This window comes from Clarias gariepinus, chromosome 3 (genome assembly GCF_024256425.1).
Source record: "Clarias gariepinus isolate MV-2021 ecotype Netherlands chromosome 3, CGAR_prim_01v2, whole genome shotgun sequence".
Classification (NCBI taxonomy): domain Eukaryota; kingdom Metazoa; phylum Chordata; class Actinopteri; order Siluriformes; family Clariidae; genus Clarias; species Clarias gariepinus.
The window spans coordinates 7,744,829-7,759,709 of record NC_071102.1 but is presented as its reverse complement, the minus strand read 5'-3'; the positions used below and the strand labels follow the sequence as shown (position 1 = coordinate 7,759,709).

At 37.4% G+C, this 14,881-nt stretch overlaps 1 protein-coding gene across 1 annotated transcript in view; it reads left to right on the top strand.

Annotated features, from left to right (window-relative positions):
* The window catches only part of itga11a (integrin, alpha 11a), a 56,045-nt gene that overhangs the window by 20,257 nt on the left and 20,907 nt on the right, over positions 1-14,881 (top strand). The window contains exons 4-13 of the mRNA XM_053493486.1: positions 436-527; positions 1,860-1,974; positions 2,309-2,436; positions 2,549-2,697; positions 4,251-4,395; positions 5,309-5,474; positions 5,762-5,832; positions 8,564-8,708; positions 11,670-11,818; positions 14,108-14,251. Of these exons, the coding sequence (XP_053349461.1) occupies positions 436-527; positions 1,860-1,974; positions 2,309-2,436; positions 2,549-2,697; positions 4,251-4,395; positions 5,309-5,474; positions 5,762-5,832; positions 8,564-8,708; positions 11,670-11,818; positions 14,108-14,251 (1,304 nt within the window). The remainder of the gene's footprint in view (positions 1-435; positions 528-1,859; positions 1,975-2,308; positions 2,437-2,548; positions 2,698-4,250; positions 4,396-5,308; positions 5,475-5,761; positions 5,833-8,563; positions 8,709-11,669; positions 11,819-14,107; positions 14,252-14,881) is intronic.

The following is a 14,881-nucleotide window of genomic DNA, read 5'->3' as shown; positions in this document are numbered from 1 at the left end:
ATGCTTTACTTCTGGCAACTTCACTAAACGTCTCAATACAGTAAGTCTTAGACTTGTTGTTTTGGGTAAATTAATACCAGGCAGCGTTAGGTGTGAAAAACTATAGGGGAGGGGGCTTGGTAAAAATCACTGTGATTTATTCTTTCCTCTGTTTATATACATTTTAACATCTGTTCCTGCACGTGTCAGACATCTGTCATGGTTTGTATATGTGGATGCAGCAGTATGTGGACACTGTGTGTGTGTTTGTGTGGGAGTTATATAGTTTACAGAGTCTGCATGCTGTGGATTTAGCTGACACTGGCTAGACAGGCTGTGAAAATGACATATGGTACATATCTCTTATAGTCAGGTGTTGTAAAGCCTCTTAAATTCCTAGCTTGCCTTGTTTTCGAAATTTGTCTCATATTGCATTTTTTATTTGTTTTCTTTAAGGAAAGATATCTTTGACAAATGTCTCTGAACGTAAAGAAAAAATGAGACTAGGGATGACGCTCACCTCCAATCCTAAAGATAACAGCTTTGTGGTGAGTAAATGTGTTTTTCAGTTTCTCTTCACATCATGCATAATTTATAATGTATTTAACACCAGGTAACTCTTATATTTCACTTATTTACGATATTTAAAAGAATGCTGCAGCTTTTTTTTTCACCTAGTCCCTATTCACTGCATCTGTAATGTGAATAAAAAGTAAAAAAAAAAATGAAAAGGTACTTGGAAAAAGATCTGAAAAGAGATTTTGGAGAAGAGAAAAGATATGTAGAACAGAAAACATATTTAAAAAGAAAAGATACTGTATGTAAAAAACAAACGAGACATTTGAAAAGAGATCAGAAAAGAGAAGTTATTTGAAAGAGGAAAAAAGAAGATATCTGAAAAGAGGGGAAAAAGGCCATTCGAAAGAGGAATACGAAAAAAAAAAAAAAACTTTTGTTTTAGTCTTGTAGAATATTTTTTTACAAAAGTATGCAAAATTACCCGGCTTCTCCCACCAGTCAAGGGTCAAATAATTCGGCTGCTTAATCAAGTAAAGAAAACAACTAAGGATATTTAAGATTAAGAACCTGAAATTAAGAACACATTATTAAAACCTGGAAGGATACAGTAGCATAAATTTTGTAGAAGAAAAATCACGAATAGAAAATACTTAAACACATGAAAGTTGCATGGTAAAAAAAAATCAATACACACACACATACACACACAATGTGATGGGAACTCAGGATTAGGGTTAAACAGATGTGTGGCCACAAAATTAGTGAGACTAATCAGAGAAAAAAGGCTTCAATTTGCTATGGAGCATAAGGATTATACTTCAGAGTAATAAACTTTAGTAAAAAGTCATGTGCTCTGAAGAGTTCAGAATGATCTTGGAGTGAGTCCATACTGCTGGCTGCATCAGGGTAAGAATGGAAGCGCATCACGCAATGCACCCAGCATGCATAGTGCCTACTGTACAAGCCACAAAGCAGTGTGATGATCTGGGATTGCTTCAGTTGCTCAGGTCTAGGCTCAGCAACATTATTTGGCAATAAAATGAAGTCAGCTGACGACCTGAATGTACTGAGTAGGTCATCACATCAGTGAGGTTTTTCTTCCTCATTGGCACAGGCATACTGTATTGCAGGAATTATTGTGAAAGAATGGTTCAATGAGCATGAGGAAACATTTTCACACATGAACTGGTGACCACATTGTGTGAAGTATTTAAAGCTAAAATTGGTTGATTGAAAGCTTAGAGTGTGTGACTTTTTTTTTTTTTTGGCCAGGCAGAGTATTAATACCTGTTTTCTCTTAAGCAGCATGGTGTATTTCTGGGCATAAACATTGGATACTAAAAGAGAGGTTTGACTTTCAGGCATGTGGTCCTCTCTGGTCATACGAATGTGGTAGCTCCTACTACAGCACAGGAATCTGCTCCAGGGTCAACGCCAGCTTTAAATTCTCACGCACCATCGCTCCAGCTTTCCAAAGTAAGCTCAGCACACCTGCACACCTCCTGCACTTTGACGTAACTAGACAACTTTTTGGATAGAGACCTTTTTGGTGCGGTATTCCTAGATTCCCTTTTGATCATACCAGCGTTTGAACATGACCTTTTGGAGATGTGAGCAATCAAAGAGAATGTAGAATTCCATTCTTGAAACATTTAAAAGCTATAAAGCTTAAATGCCATCACATGCTTGGGTTTGTAGAAACTGACAGCCTTGAAAGCGTCTCCACTTGTGGTATTTCGATTTTAAACAAAACTCACCTGAGTCACAACTAATTAGTAAATTGTCTCTTGGTTGCATTTTTCTTTTCCAGGATGCGAGACCTACATGGATATTGTTATAGTCTTGGATGGATCTAATTCCATTTATCCATGGTATGAAGTGCAGGACTTTCTCATCAACATTCTACAGAAATTTTACATCGGACCAGGGCAGATCCAGGTATAGTTTATAATTATTCATGTATAGGACACTGTAACCACAATTGAATATACTTGTTTACTGTGTATATAAAATAGTTCTACATTACATAATTAAATGTATAAATGTCTAGGTTGGTGTGGTACAGTATGGGGAAAAGGTGGTGACAGAGTTCAACCTAAATGATTACCGCTCAGTGGAGGAAGTGGTGAAGGCAGCTCGACAAATAGAACAGAGAGGCGGAGAGGAGACCAACACTGCATTGGGCATAGATGTGGCACGGTACCATGAACATGACACATACAGTACATAAGGAACCAGGGATCATGTGACATACCTACAGTATAAGTATATGACAACTTGTCATATTTCTACTAGTATCTATTATTTTTCTTACTCAAATGGGCTACAAAATCCATTATGTAACCTGACATTCTTAGTGCCGTAGATAGTGCCATACAAAATACTTTTAGCATTTATACATGCTTGTATCAGACAAGGTATATGTAAGGTATTATATACAGTACTTATATAAGGTCTATAATGTATAGGTGGCACAGTACTGTAGTGTTTAGCACTGTCGCCTTGCACCTCTTGGGTCCGGGTTCGATTCCTGTAATATGTGTAAAGCACCTAATTTTGTTGGACTTCCCACATGTTCCAATGACAATAAAGATGTTCTATTCTATTCTATTCTATTCTACATTTACATGTACAGTGGGGCAAAAAAGTATTTAATCAGCCACCAATTGTGCAAGTTCTTCCATTTAAAAAGATGAGAGAGGCCTGTAATTTTCATCATAGGTATACCTAAACTATGAGAGACAAAATAAGAAAATAAATACAGAAAATCACATTGTAGGATTTTTAAAGAATTTATTTGCAAATTATGGTGGAAAATAAGTATTTGGTCAATAACAAAATTTCATTTCAATACTTTGTTATATACCCTTTGTTGGCAATGAGGGGTCAAATGTTTTTTTTATGTCTTTACAAGGTTTTCACACACTGTTGCTGGTATTTTGTCCCATTCCTCCATGCAGATCTCCTCTAGAGCAGTGATGTTTTGGAGCCATTGCTGGGCAACATGGACTTTTAACTCCCTTCAAAGGATTTATATAGGGTTGAGATCTGGAGTCTGGCTAGGCCACTTCAGGACCTTGAAATGTTTCTTAAAAAGCCACTCCTTTGTATTCCCCTTTTCAAATTTTCCCCTTTTACTCCTTATGTATTCCCCTATTCTAATAATTGCTCCCACAGTTGATTTCTTCACACCAAGCTGCTTACCTATTGCAGATTCAGTCTTCCCAGCCTGGTACACGTCTACAATTTTGTTTCTGGTGTCCTTTGACAGTGAAGTTTGGAGTGTGACTGTTTGAGGTTGTGGACAGGTGTCTTTTATACTGATAACGAGTTCAAACAGGTGACATTAATACAGGTAAATGAGTGGAGGACAGAGGAGTCTTGCAGGTCTGTGAGAGCCAGAAATCCAGAAATCTTATTTGTTTGTAGATGACCAAATACTTATCTTACAGAGGGATTTACCAATTAATTCATTTAAAATCCTACAATGAGATTTTCTGGATTTTTTTTCTTATTTTGTCTCTCATAGTAGGTATACCTATGATGAAAATCACAGGCCTCTCTCATCTTTTTAAGTGGGAGAACTTGCACAATTGGTGGCTGACTAAATACTCTTTTGCCCAACTGTACATAAAAATAGCACTGAATGTAAAAATTTTGTTTTGTGAATGTTTTGTAATTAATATATTTATAATTTTCAAGTGATTAAACAACTAAATAGATCAGATTGTCACCATGCCACTTATTCTTAGATCTCAGGCCTTTAAACAAGGTGGAAGGAGAGGAGCCAAGAAGGTCATGATTGTCATAACAGATGGAGAATCACATGACAGCCCCAACCTAAAGCAAGTGATCGAGGACTGTGAAAAGGATGACATTGTTCGATACGCTATTGCTGTGAGCTTTCTTTTTCTCACGTTTCTCTCACATTTAGTATACTAAATTTCTCCTTGTTCTTCAAATCAACAGTGGGATGAAAAATCAACATGTACATTTCATCGAACCAAAAATTGTCATTCAATACATTCAGGTTATCAGCTGACTTTATTTTTTGCCACGTAAAATTGCTGAGACTAGACCTGACCAAAATGAGAATTATAGCACTGCTTCCAGATACTTGATGATGGGTTCATCACCTGCTTTTTCACCTATTTACATACCATCGCTCTGGAATCGGGTCAATTTGAACACATTACACCACATGACTTTTTTTTCCATTGTTTCGAAATCCAAACTTTATGCTCCCTAGTAAACTTAAGTCTTTTTCCCATTAGTCTCACTAACAAGTGGTTTTCTTATTGCCACCAAGCTGTTTAGTCCAAACGTTCCAAGGTTAGATCCAATAGCAATCTATGGTGGGAATAAAATACTAACCCAGATCCACGTAAGGTGCCTACTTCTGTCTGTGCAGAGCCTAAGCAGGATTCCTATCAAACATAAAAGTGCATGTATTGAACCGTAGCAGCATTTGTTGCCTAGTTAACAAAAATCAGTTGGCATAAGAGTAGGCTACATCATATGTACATAGACACTTATGAATTCAATATCATTATCATCATTACATTAGCTTAAAATACACTCAACAAATTCAGTGTTATGCCTTTAAATCATTAATACTGTTAAGATAAATAGGCTTGGCTAGTGTTCACTAACCTGTTTGTTGTGGTCATGGGGTCATGGAATAGTCCATCCCTGCTAACACTACAATTGCCAATCCGGACCACCACTTGGCTTTGCACATGTTTCTAGACTGTCTAGTAATCTTTAAATTGAAGTTCTACCTGACTTTCAATGTATTATTTATTTTCAGGTCCTTGGCTACTACAATCGTAGAGGGATTGATGCAAAGGCTTTTCTTAAAGAAATCAAAGACATTGCCACTGATCCAGATGATAAACATTTCTTCAATGTGACTGATGAAGCTGCCTTGAAAGACATTGTGGATGCCTTGGGGGAGAGGATATTCAGTTTAGAAGGTATTGTATGTCCAAGGGCACCGCACACTGAGATGCTTTAAATCAACACTACATTGAAAAAAACTATAGTGTATAATACATTTACACCATCTTCCCAGTAGGTTGCAGTGTAAATCACTTTGGTGCAAATCTTAAGCAAGCTCTTTTCACATTAAATTATGTTCTGTGTCATAACTCATCTTAAGATGCTCGAAGCCATAAGCTCAAATGTTGTGTAGGGAGTTGTGAGCCATGCAGTAAAAGAGATTGTCACCTCCCTCTAAGCTCGTTATTGGCTCTCATTCTAGGAACCAGTAAGAATGGGACAGCATTTGGTCTCCAGATGTCCCAGGCTGGTTTCTCCACACATGTTGTTGAGGTAAGCATTGCTATTTGTTTGTCTATCCTTTCCTTTAGTACACAAGCTGGATTTCCACATCTTTTTTTTTTTTTACACACATGCCCTCCTTAAATTTAGCCTCCATTCTCTCTGTTGATCTTGAAGTCATCATGATCTATAACTCCCTTCCAGCTGTCCTTGGTGATGCAGAGTTTTTTTCCAATCTCCATTCCAAAAGACATGAATAAAACTGTCCTGCTTTCTGTTCCCAGGGGAGGAATAGTAGCAAGTAGAAAAGGAAGTGTTTCACGAGAGAGACAGAGAGAATAGTAGAACTTTTTCCCCCATTTCATTTTTTTCCCGGCTTGCAGCTGATAGCACAGTGAGAATCCTTGGCTTACGAGTTGACACAGCTGGCTTGTCCTCGAGAATTCCACACTCCTTACTGTAACCATCAGCAGCCATTCATCCAAAACCAAAAAGCAGATTCCAGACTGTACCTGGCATTTTTTTTTTCCTTTTTCCAAGTCTCATTGCTAGCTGGAACACTTTTTTATTTAGTGTCTAAGTCACACTGCCGATGCAAGGGCTTCGATTTTCAGACTCATCGTCACAAATGATGCCTGATGTGCTGTAGGAATTATTAATACATAATTGTTTGATTTTTGTGGTAATGAAATGGATATGAAAACTACAGATGGTAAAAGTGAGAAGGCTAAAAATCTCATCTGTCAGTAAAGCAAATGCCTGGAATAGCATTTGCCTAATAAGAAGCCACCTGGATGCTGACAAGAGGGATAAAATATTGGAAAGAATTTTTGAGTAGTATGAAGAAATTGTCCCACAAATGCTGAGATGGTTTTCACTGAAACTGAGATCTGTCCTGTTAAAATATGGCTCTGGGCACACGTATTCCAATGTTCCATACAGTCTTAATTGCTTATTTATGGTCTTCAGCCACTGGTGATGCGAGTGAGGTTTAACTCATTACAGGACCAGACAGCACGCTTAAGTTATCTTAGCTATGAAAACATTTTGTTGGAAAAAGTTGCCTACTGTATGTAGACGTACAGTAGTAGAATAGTTGTTATACCATTGTAGGGAACCAATCAATTACATAAGACATTTGAGTTAACTAACATCCAAGTAAGTACAGTCACTAATGATGCATGGACATCTAAACAATTAAATTATAAAGCCAGCTAGCTGATCGCTAACATGATAGCAATAAATAAAAATAACATTAGCGCAATAGTACCCTTAAATGACATAATTTCTATGGGTTAAGCTTTTTTTGCTGACAATTTAAAATGCAATATCCCAATGCTGGAGGATACCATCTCACATTTGGTTAGCATTCTCAACTGATTACTTGTTAGAAAATTAAAAAAGGTTATTGGTACAGTACTCATTTCTTCTGACTAGCCTGACTGCTAAGTATTATGCTTATTAAGTTTGATTTATCAGATATAAATCCAAAGTGAACATGGCCATGTTTTATTTCAAACTTATTAAGAATAAATGACCACTTTGCACATGTGAACATTGGGAAAGTCTGGAAAGGAATAGAAAAAGAAAAGTAAAAGAAAAATTTAAAACCTTAGCAAAGAATTGCAAACAATAAATTAGTTTGCACTATCAACACAGTCTATATGAAATCTATCTCTAATCCTCGATTATGTCCTTCAAAAGATGTTTATTTTATTAATTATGCTATGCAGTTAATAAGTTTGTTTTTACCTGTTTAAATGTATTTAATTCCTATTTCTTTTGGGAAAATACAAAGAAGTAGACTGTTATCGCAATTTAAACCACTGTAACCCTGACCAGACAGTTATTAAGGATGAATGGGTGAATACTAAATACATTGTGCAGCAACTTGTTAACACCATACTGTATCTGACCATTTGCCCATTAGAAAACAACAATCACCAACTATATACTAATTACTGTATTTGTCCTCTGTGATGAAAACCGTGTCTCCATTTATTAGTTACAGACCTCATGCCAGTCATCGGCCATTCTTTACTTTGTATTGGAGCTAAGGCTTTTTTTTTTATTCTCTCTCTCTTACTGTATACAGCTGTGGCTGTTGTGTGGAATCCAACACTTTTAGTCCTATAATCTTATATATTCACTGTATGAGCTTGCATTTTATGGTTTCTATTTAGACTTTGCTTTCTTGTCCTCTGTGAAATAAAAGCATATTAATTTCTAACTACAAATCTGAGTTTAGATGGTTTCCTTGACGATAGTCTTCAACACACATGCATGACCTTTCCACGAATTATGTCCTGGAATAAGTGGGAGAGTTAGTGGATCACTGTTTTGTTGATTTAGAAACTGTTCCAATGGGTTACAGGGTATTTGTGGTGCTTTGCTATGCATAAACCACTGGAAAATGTGCAGTGGCTGTACAGCCAGTTCAGCTTTGCTGTTCTAGAGACCTCATGCATGGCATACAGCAGCACAAAGATTGTGAAATATGCTCGGGAATGTCAAGGAAAAATTATTTTAATGACCTTCTTAATGTCAAGCAGTCATTTATCTATTGCATTTTGTGAGGAGTTCATAGCCCTTAATTACAATTAATTAAAATAATTAGTGCTTAGATGCACTAATCACTCATTATATTTAGTTCTAGAACACAGGAACTGATAGCTCAAACACATGATGGATGTTTCACTCTGCCAAATATCAAGGTTCAGTGGCTTGATTGTTAAGAAAACAGTAAATGTTTTTTTCTAAAATTGATGTGGTGTGCTTACAGGATGGGATTCTTGTTGGTGCAGTTGGGGCATATGATTGGAATGGAGCCGTGTTAAAGGAGACACGGCATGGTAAAGTGGTTCCCCCCAAGTCCTCCTACGCGCAGGAGTTCCCTGAAGAGCTAAAGAATCATGGAGCTTACTTGGGTAAGGGCTTCTCTCTTTTTTAACCTGCCAAAACCACTGACTCAGCTACACAATACACTGAATAATGAGTACAGTGGGTATAATGGAGTATAATGGCTTGGTGAATAAGGTGCTAGTGATTGGAAATTTCAACTCCCATGACTGTCACTGAGAGCCATTGTTGAGCCCTGAAGAAAATTTCTGCTTCTCTGCTCTTCATTTACATTTTCAGTACCAGTCTAAACTTCGGACACACATTCTAATTCAGTGCTTTTTGTTTAATAGTTTGTTTGTTTTTACATTTTAGAACAATACTGGTTATTTCAAAGCTATTACAGTAAATTACACATATGGAATTAGGTAATTAAGAACAGTCAATTAGTACAGTAAGTTTACTATACTACACAAAGGTTAGCTGTTCTGGAACAGTTCTTGAAAGAACTGTATTATCATGTGCATTTGCAAAAACCATCAAGAACCATGATAAAACAGCCTCTCATGAAGACGATCCCATTAAAAAAAACCCACCAAAATGTACTTCAGTGAGCAGAGAAGTAGTTAATTTACATGTGGGGTTACTGGCCTTTGAATTAAAAGGTGTTTACCAATTTTGACTGGTACAATATGTCAACATTGTAATATATACATGTACACTGATAAGCCACAACATTAACATCAATGCATGGTTAATTTAATAAAATTGTTTATTAATTAAATACCAGTAAGATGGTGACAGGATTGTGCGCACCCAAGTCTGATCTATGCCTTTGGGGACCAAAGATTATAGCCTGTCCAGTCCATTCCCACAGAAAAGCCAATGTAGCACAAATTACAGAAAAACATCAATGCTGACCACAATACATTTACATTTTACATTTACATTTAGGCATTTGGCAGACGCTCTTATCCAGAGCGACTTACAAAAAGTGCTTTAATGTTTACATAATTGGATACATACTTACACAGGGTTAACTAGGTTAATAACTAAGTGCCATTAGTCTAACACAACTAAGAAGAGGGTTTTTTTTTTTTTTTTTTGTCGGGGGGGGGTTAGTCCAAGTACTGGAGAAACAGATGCGTCTGGAGTCATCGTTTAAAGATAGTCAAAGTCTCTGATGTACGGACATCTAGAGGAAGTTCATTCCACCACCTAGATGCCAGAACAGAAAAGAGCCTGGATGAATGCCGCCCTCGATCCCTGAGAGATGGTGGGATGAGGCGAGCAGTGCTGGAGATCAAAAGGATCTGTTACTAGCAACCTGGTGCCAGACACCACAGCACACCTCCAAAGGTCTTATGGAGTTATGCCTTATGGGGCCAGAGCTGCCCTGGTAGCACAAGGGGCTTCCACACAATATTGGGCTTAATGTTTTGCATTTTAATGTTATAGCTCATTGCTGTACAATATTTACATTCACTCATCACCCACTTGAATAGGCAAAACTGTTCAGCTGCTTGTTAAAGTGCATATCCAATCAGCCACTTATATGGCAGCAACTCTATGAAAGGTTCACCCTGAGCAAAATGGGTAAAATTACCTGTTCAAACTCCTCGCTGATGTCAGAGGAGAATAGCCAGACTGGTTTGAGCTAATAGAAAGGCAACAATAACACCAAGAACATCTGATTACAACAGTGGTATGGCATATATCTGAACGCACAAACACTACCAGGTGTCACGCCTTTCAAGGAAACTGAGGCTACAGTTCACTTGCGTTCACCATAAATGTACAATAGAAATTGGAAAAATGTTGTCTGATCTAATAAGCCTTGTCTTTTGCTGTGATATTCAGATGGTAAAGTCAGATTTTAGCATGACCAACATAAAGGCATGGGTCTATTCTGTCTTGTATCAACAGTATGGTGGTGTAAAGGTATGGAAGATATTGTGTAAATGAGACATCGGTGCTAAAATATGTTGAACATGACAGTGAGTTCACTGCACTCAAATGGTCTCCACAGTCAGCAGATCTCAATCCAATAGAGCATCTTTGGAATGTGGTAGAATGAGAGATTAGCCTTATGGATGTGCAGCCAACAAATCTCCAGCAACTGAATGAAACTGTCATATCAATATACCAAAATATCTACGGAATGTTTCCAGCAACTTCTTGAATTCATGCCATAAAGAATAAGGGCAGTTCCGAAGACAAAAATGATCCAACCCAGTACTAGCAAGGAGTACCTACAGTAATTAATAGGCTGGTGTATATACAATATATACAATATATAAACTCTTCTCCAAAGGCATTTTTTTTGAGAAAATGGATGATAGAGTAGTAAGTCCACCTCATCCAAATTTGAGATTATAACTAGGGGCATTTTGCATTGATAGGCAGTATGATTTTACAATTTTACTGAGAGTGAGTATTACCTCCAACATTGGTTCTTAAGAAGCTAAAAATACAAGACCTCAACATGAAACTCTAATAAAGCACATCTCAGACAAACTACCTCATTTTTACATCCTCTCTTCCCTATCTTTCTTTGTTTTTCGGTGTTTCTTTCACTGCAAATCATCACTGCTGTTCTGTCTCTTTCTGACACTGGTCTTGATTAAAATGTGTAGTAGTTGTACTGTATGGACACTCCTTTGTATAGTTAAATCACAGTAGTTCTGTTTAAAAATGCTGCCAACTTCATCAGACAACATCTGTCATCATCTGTCTTCCAGTGTACCCACTCATTATCACAACTGTAAAGGCCCCATCTTTTCCAAGCATCCGTGTGTGCCAGGGTGACACTGATGAGAAAATGATTATAGAGTTTACAGGGACTTTGGTCTTCATTGTCCAGCAATGCTTTACAGCTCAATAATTCATACATTTTGCCATTTGATTTAGTAGATTTAATTCATGCACATGTTATTTTAAATAGTACCATCATTTTTTTCACTGTCAAAGAGAAAGTTGATTTAATTTTATAAATCTATCATACATGCTTATATTACCAGTTAAGTTTTTTTTTTCCATCATTGTTTTAGGATACACAGTAACCTCAGTGGTTTCAGCGCGTAGTGGGCAGCTGTATGTGGCTGGAGCCCCACGTTTTAACCACACAGGCAAAGTGATCATCTTCACCCTCAAGAACACAGGAGAGCTCAATATCTTGCATTCACTGAAGGGACATCAGGTAGGAGTCAGGCTCACTTGCTTAAACACTTACTGAACATGCAGTGTCATTCATTGGATTTTTTTCTAAACATTTAAAATATTTGGAAATCTACACAGTGCTTCTTAACCCTTGGAGGCCTGAAGCCATTTTGGCTGTTTTGTATTATTTTGACCTTGAATAAACAAGGGTCATTCAAGTCAAACTGGGACTTTTAATTTTGCAGTACTGTATAACAGAACACAGCTATGAGAATAAAACCTACCTTTATTTCTCTATATAATCCCTTGCTACATTAATCCACTTATCCTAGCATTTCACTAGTGCTTGCACACCATCAAGGTAGAAAGTTTTATCTGTTTGCTAGAGATAGGGGCAGGGGTAGCTCAGTGGTTAAGGCATTGGACTACTGATTGGAAGGTCCCAGGTTCAAACCCCACCACCAAGTTGCACTGTTAGGCTCTTGAGCAAGGCCCTAAACCCTCAACTACAACTAGATGTATAATGAGATGGGGGAAAAAAGAGTCACTCTGGAGCTTATGTGCTTGGAGTGAGGTCAGGACTGTATAGGGATGTGGCAATAACTCCCACCTGAGTTCCTGTAATGGGCAAATGGTGTTTGTAAATGATTGTGTATACAGTTTCCACAGACAGGTGCCTCTCTTTCACAAGTTGGCAACACAAGTCATCCACTGATTTTAAAGGACTCCCTGAATGTTTACAGAATGACTGCAGTGGGCTTCGAGTCACTTTGGCCAAGATTGTTATTTAAAGACCTGCAGCTTTATTTACAACAGTTGTAACATTTAAATGTTTCTCAAAATCATGTAAATGTCAATCATCATTTTAAACATCATTCACTAAAACTTTTATCACAATTTTGTGATAAAGGGTGCAAGCAGAAAGATAGTAGCTCAAGTCAAGTGACTAATTTCACCTGCCATAAGAAATTGTTCAAATTATCATTAATCATTTTACAGTATCTGTGATACTTGACTTGAAGGTGCTGCTATTAATAGGGTTACTTGAAAATTATATAAGCCCTCCTGAAAGCTGCTATAAAGTGTCATATACTTATAGGAACACTTTTTCTAAAAGCATATTCAAGTGACCGTGAAATATGAAAAACTCTTATGTTTTGGAATTCCCAAAGATTTTCGTTGAGATTTTTACATATGAAACTCACTTTAAGAAGCTGTAATTACAATTGTGACATTAAAAACTTTATGTAACATTGTAACTTTGTACCATTGTTCTGTTTGCAGCTGGTTTTTACCATATACATTATACTGTGGGACCATATCTTTTTTGGGTTTGTCATGTCATTACCATTTTGTGACCCTGACATACTAGAAGCACACTGTGCTAAAAAAAATATATAGCTGTCATGATGTTCTAATTAGTCAGCCTGGAAAATGCTTTAACACAAGCTTATTATGTCAATAACAATATAAATGCTAATCCTTAGGGTAAGTGTGGCAAATGTGGTAACAATTCTTGTAGAAAAACAAATCTGGTAAAGTTGAATTTGGGACCAATCTGATTAAATAGTAAGTGAACACAGTAATGATGCAGTAGCGAAAGATAACGTGCTGTGTTGAGGGTGAAAATCAAAAATCTCTCCCAGTTTTGTTATTCGTATCAGCCTTCATGTCTTATTTAGGAAACAACTTGCAGTCTAGACAGCACACATCGACAGAACACATCCCATATGCTTCCAATCACAGGGTGTAATGAAAAACATTACAAAGTTACACATACAAGTGTGCATGCATATGAACACAGTTAGCTTACTCCCTTTGTGAGGACCGCTAAGTAACATAATTATTAATGCAGCTAATGAATGCAATGGTTAAGCTAAATTTGACCCTAACCTTAATCTCAGTAACCAAAAAGTAAAGGTTTGGATCTTTCAGTTTTTGCAAATAAAATTCTTAATAAACATCACAACTGTCAGATATTCCTATCCTAGTGAACACATTCAAGCACATTTAAGGGCAGGGGTAGCTTGGTGGTTAAGGTGTCTCTTGAGGACGGTCAGTCACCCCAAGTGCTAAGGTATAATCAGGCATTGAGCTGACAACCTGACCCCGTAAGTCAAAGCAATCCCTTCTGAGACTAAGTAAAAATCTCGACGCCAAATGCCTTTGCTTTATGTGTTTGTATATTTAATATGTAATATGTGTGTGAATCAGTCAAGGATCTGTCTTTTCCCACATAAGCATCTATGTAAAAAAAAAGCTTGTGGCTGGTAAGTGTACATTCTTGTGGTTTCCCACATTCCAGCTCTGACTCTCTGACTGTGTGTAGATCGGCTCATACTATGGCAGTGAGATTGCTGCTGTGGACATTGATGGGGACGGAGTCACTGATAACCTGCTTGTTGCTGCACCAATGTTCTTTAGTGGAGGTTGGGAAAGAGGCAAAGTGTACATCTACCGCATTACCGACCAGGTAAACACACAGCATACCTGAGGAGTACTGCAGAGTCGCAACATACTTTTCCTGTTTGCCCACTTGGCTGTGTTTGGGTGGGAAAAAAACTGAGGGTCATTATGGTAAACATTTTAGTACTCAGAATAGAATTTCTTTATTGATGTGAAACAAAACAAACTAAACCATTTGAAAGTGTTCCTTCAATAGACTCTCATATCGGAGCCGGCACAGACAGGCACTTGGCACCTGCCATCTTGTGGCGGATGCCAGGGGCATACCGTATCTTCATTAGGCTGCACATTGAACTCAGTAGGAAAACATTTGCTCTTTCAACCGTAATTACCTGCAGCTTGCCGAGAAAGAGAGCTTCACCAATAGCTGGAAAAGTAACTGTAGATGTGAACGAGCTGAATGCTTTTGTTTTCTTTCACATCAGGTTTATTTCCAAAGACAGAGAAGTCAAGATGTGCCAAAGAAAGATTCAGAGAAGTTGTCTTTGGAATATCTTGCAACTTCAGGCCAGATACACAGTTGTAGCTCATACACCAATCAACCACAACACTAATCAGATGAATTGAACAAGAAATTAAATAACATTGATTATTAGTTATTTTATTTATGGTAAACTGATGACAGGATCATGGACAC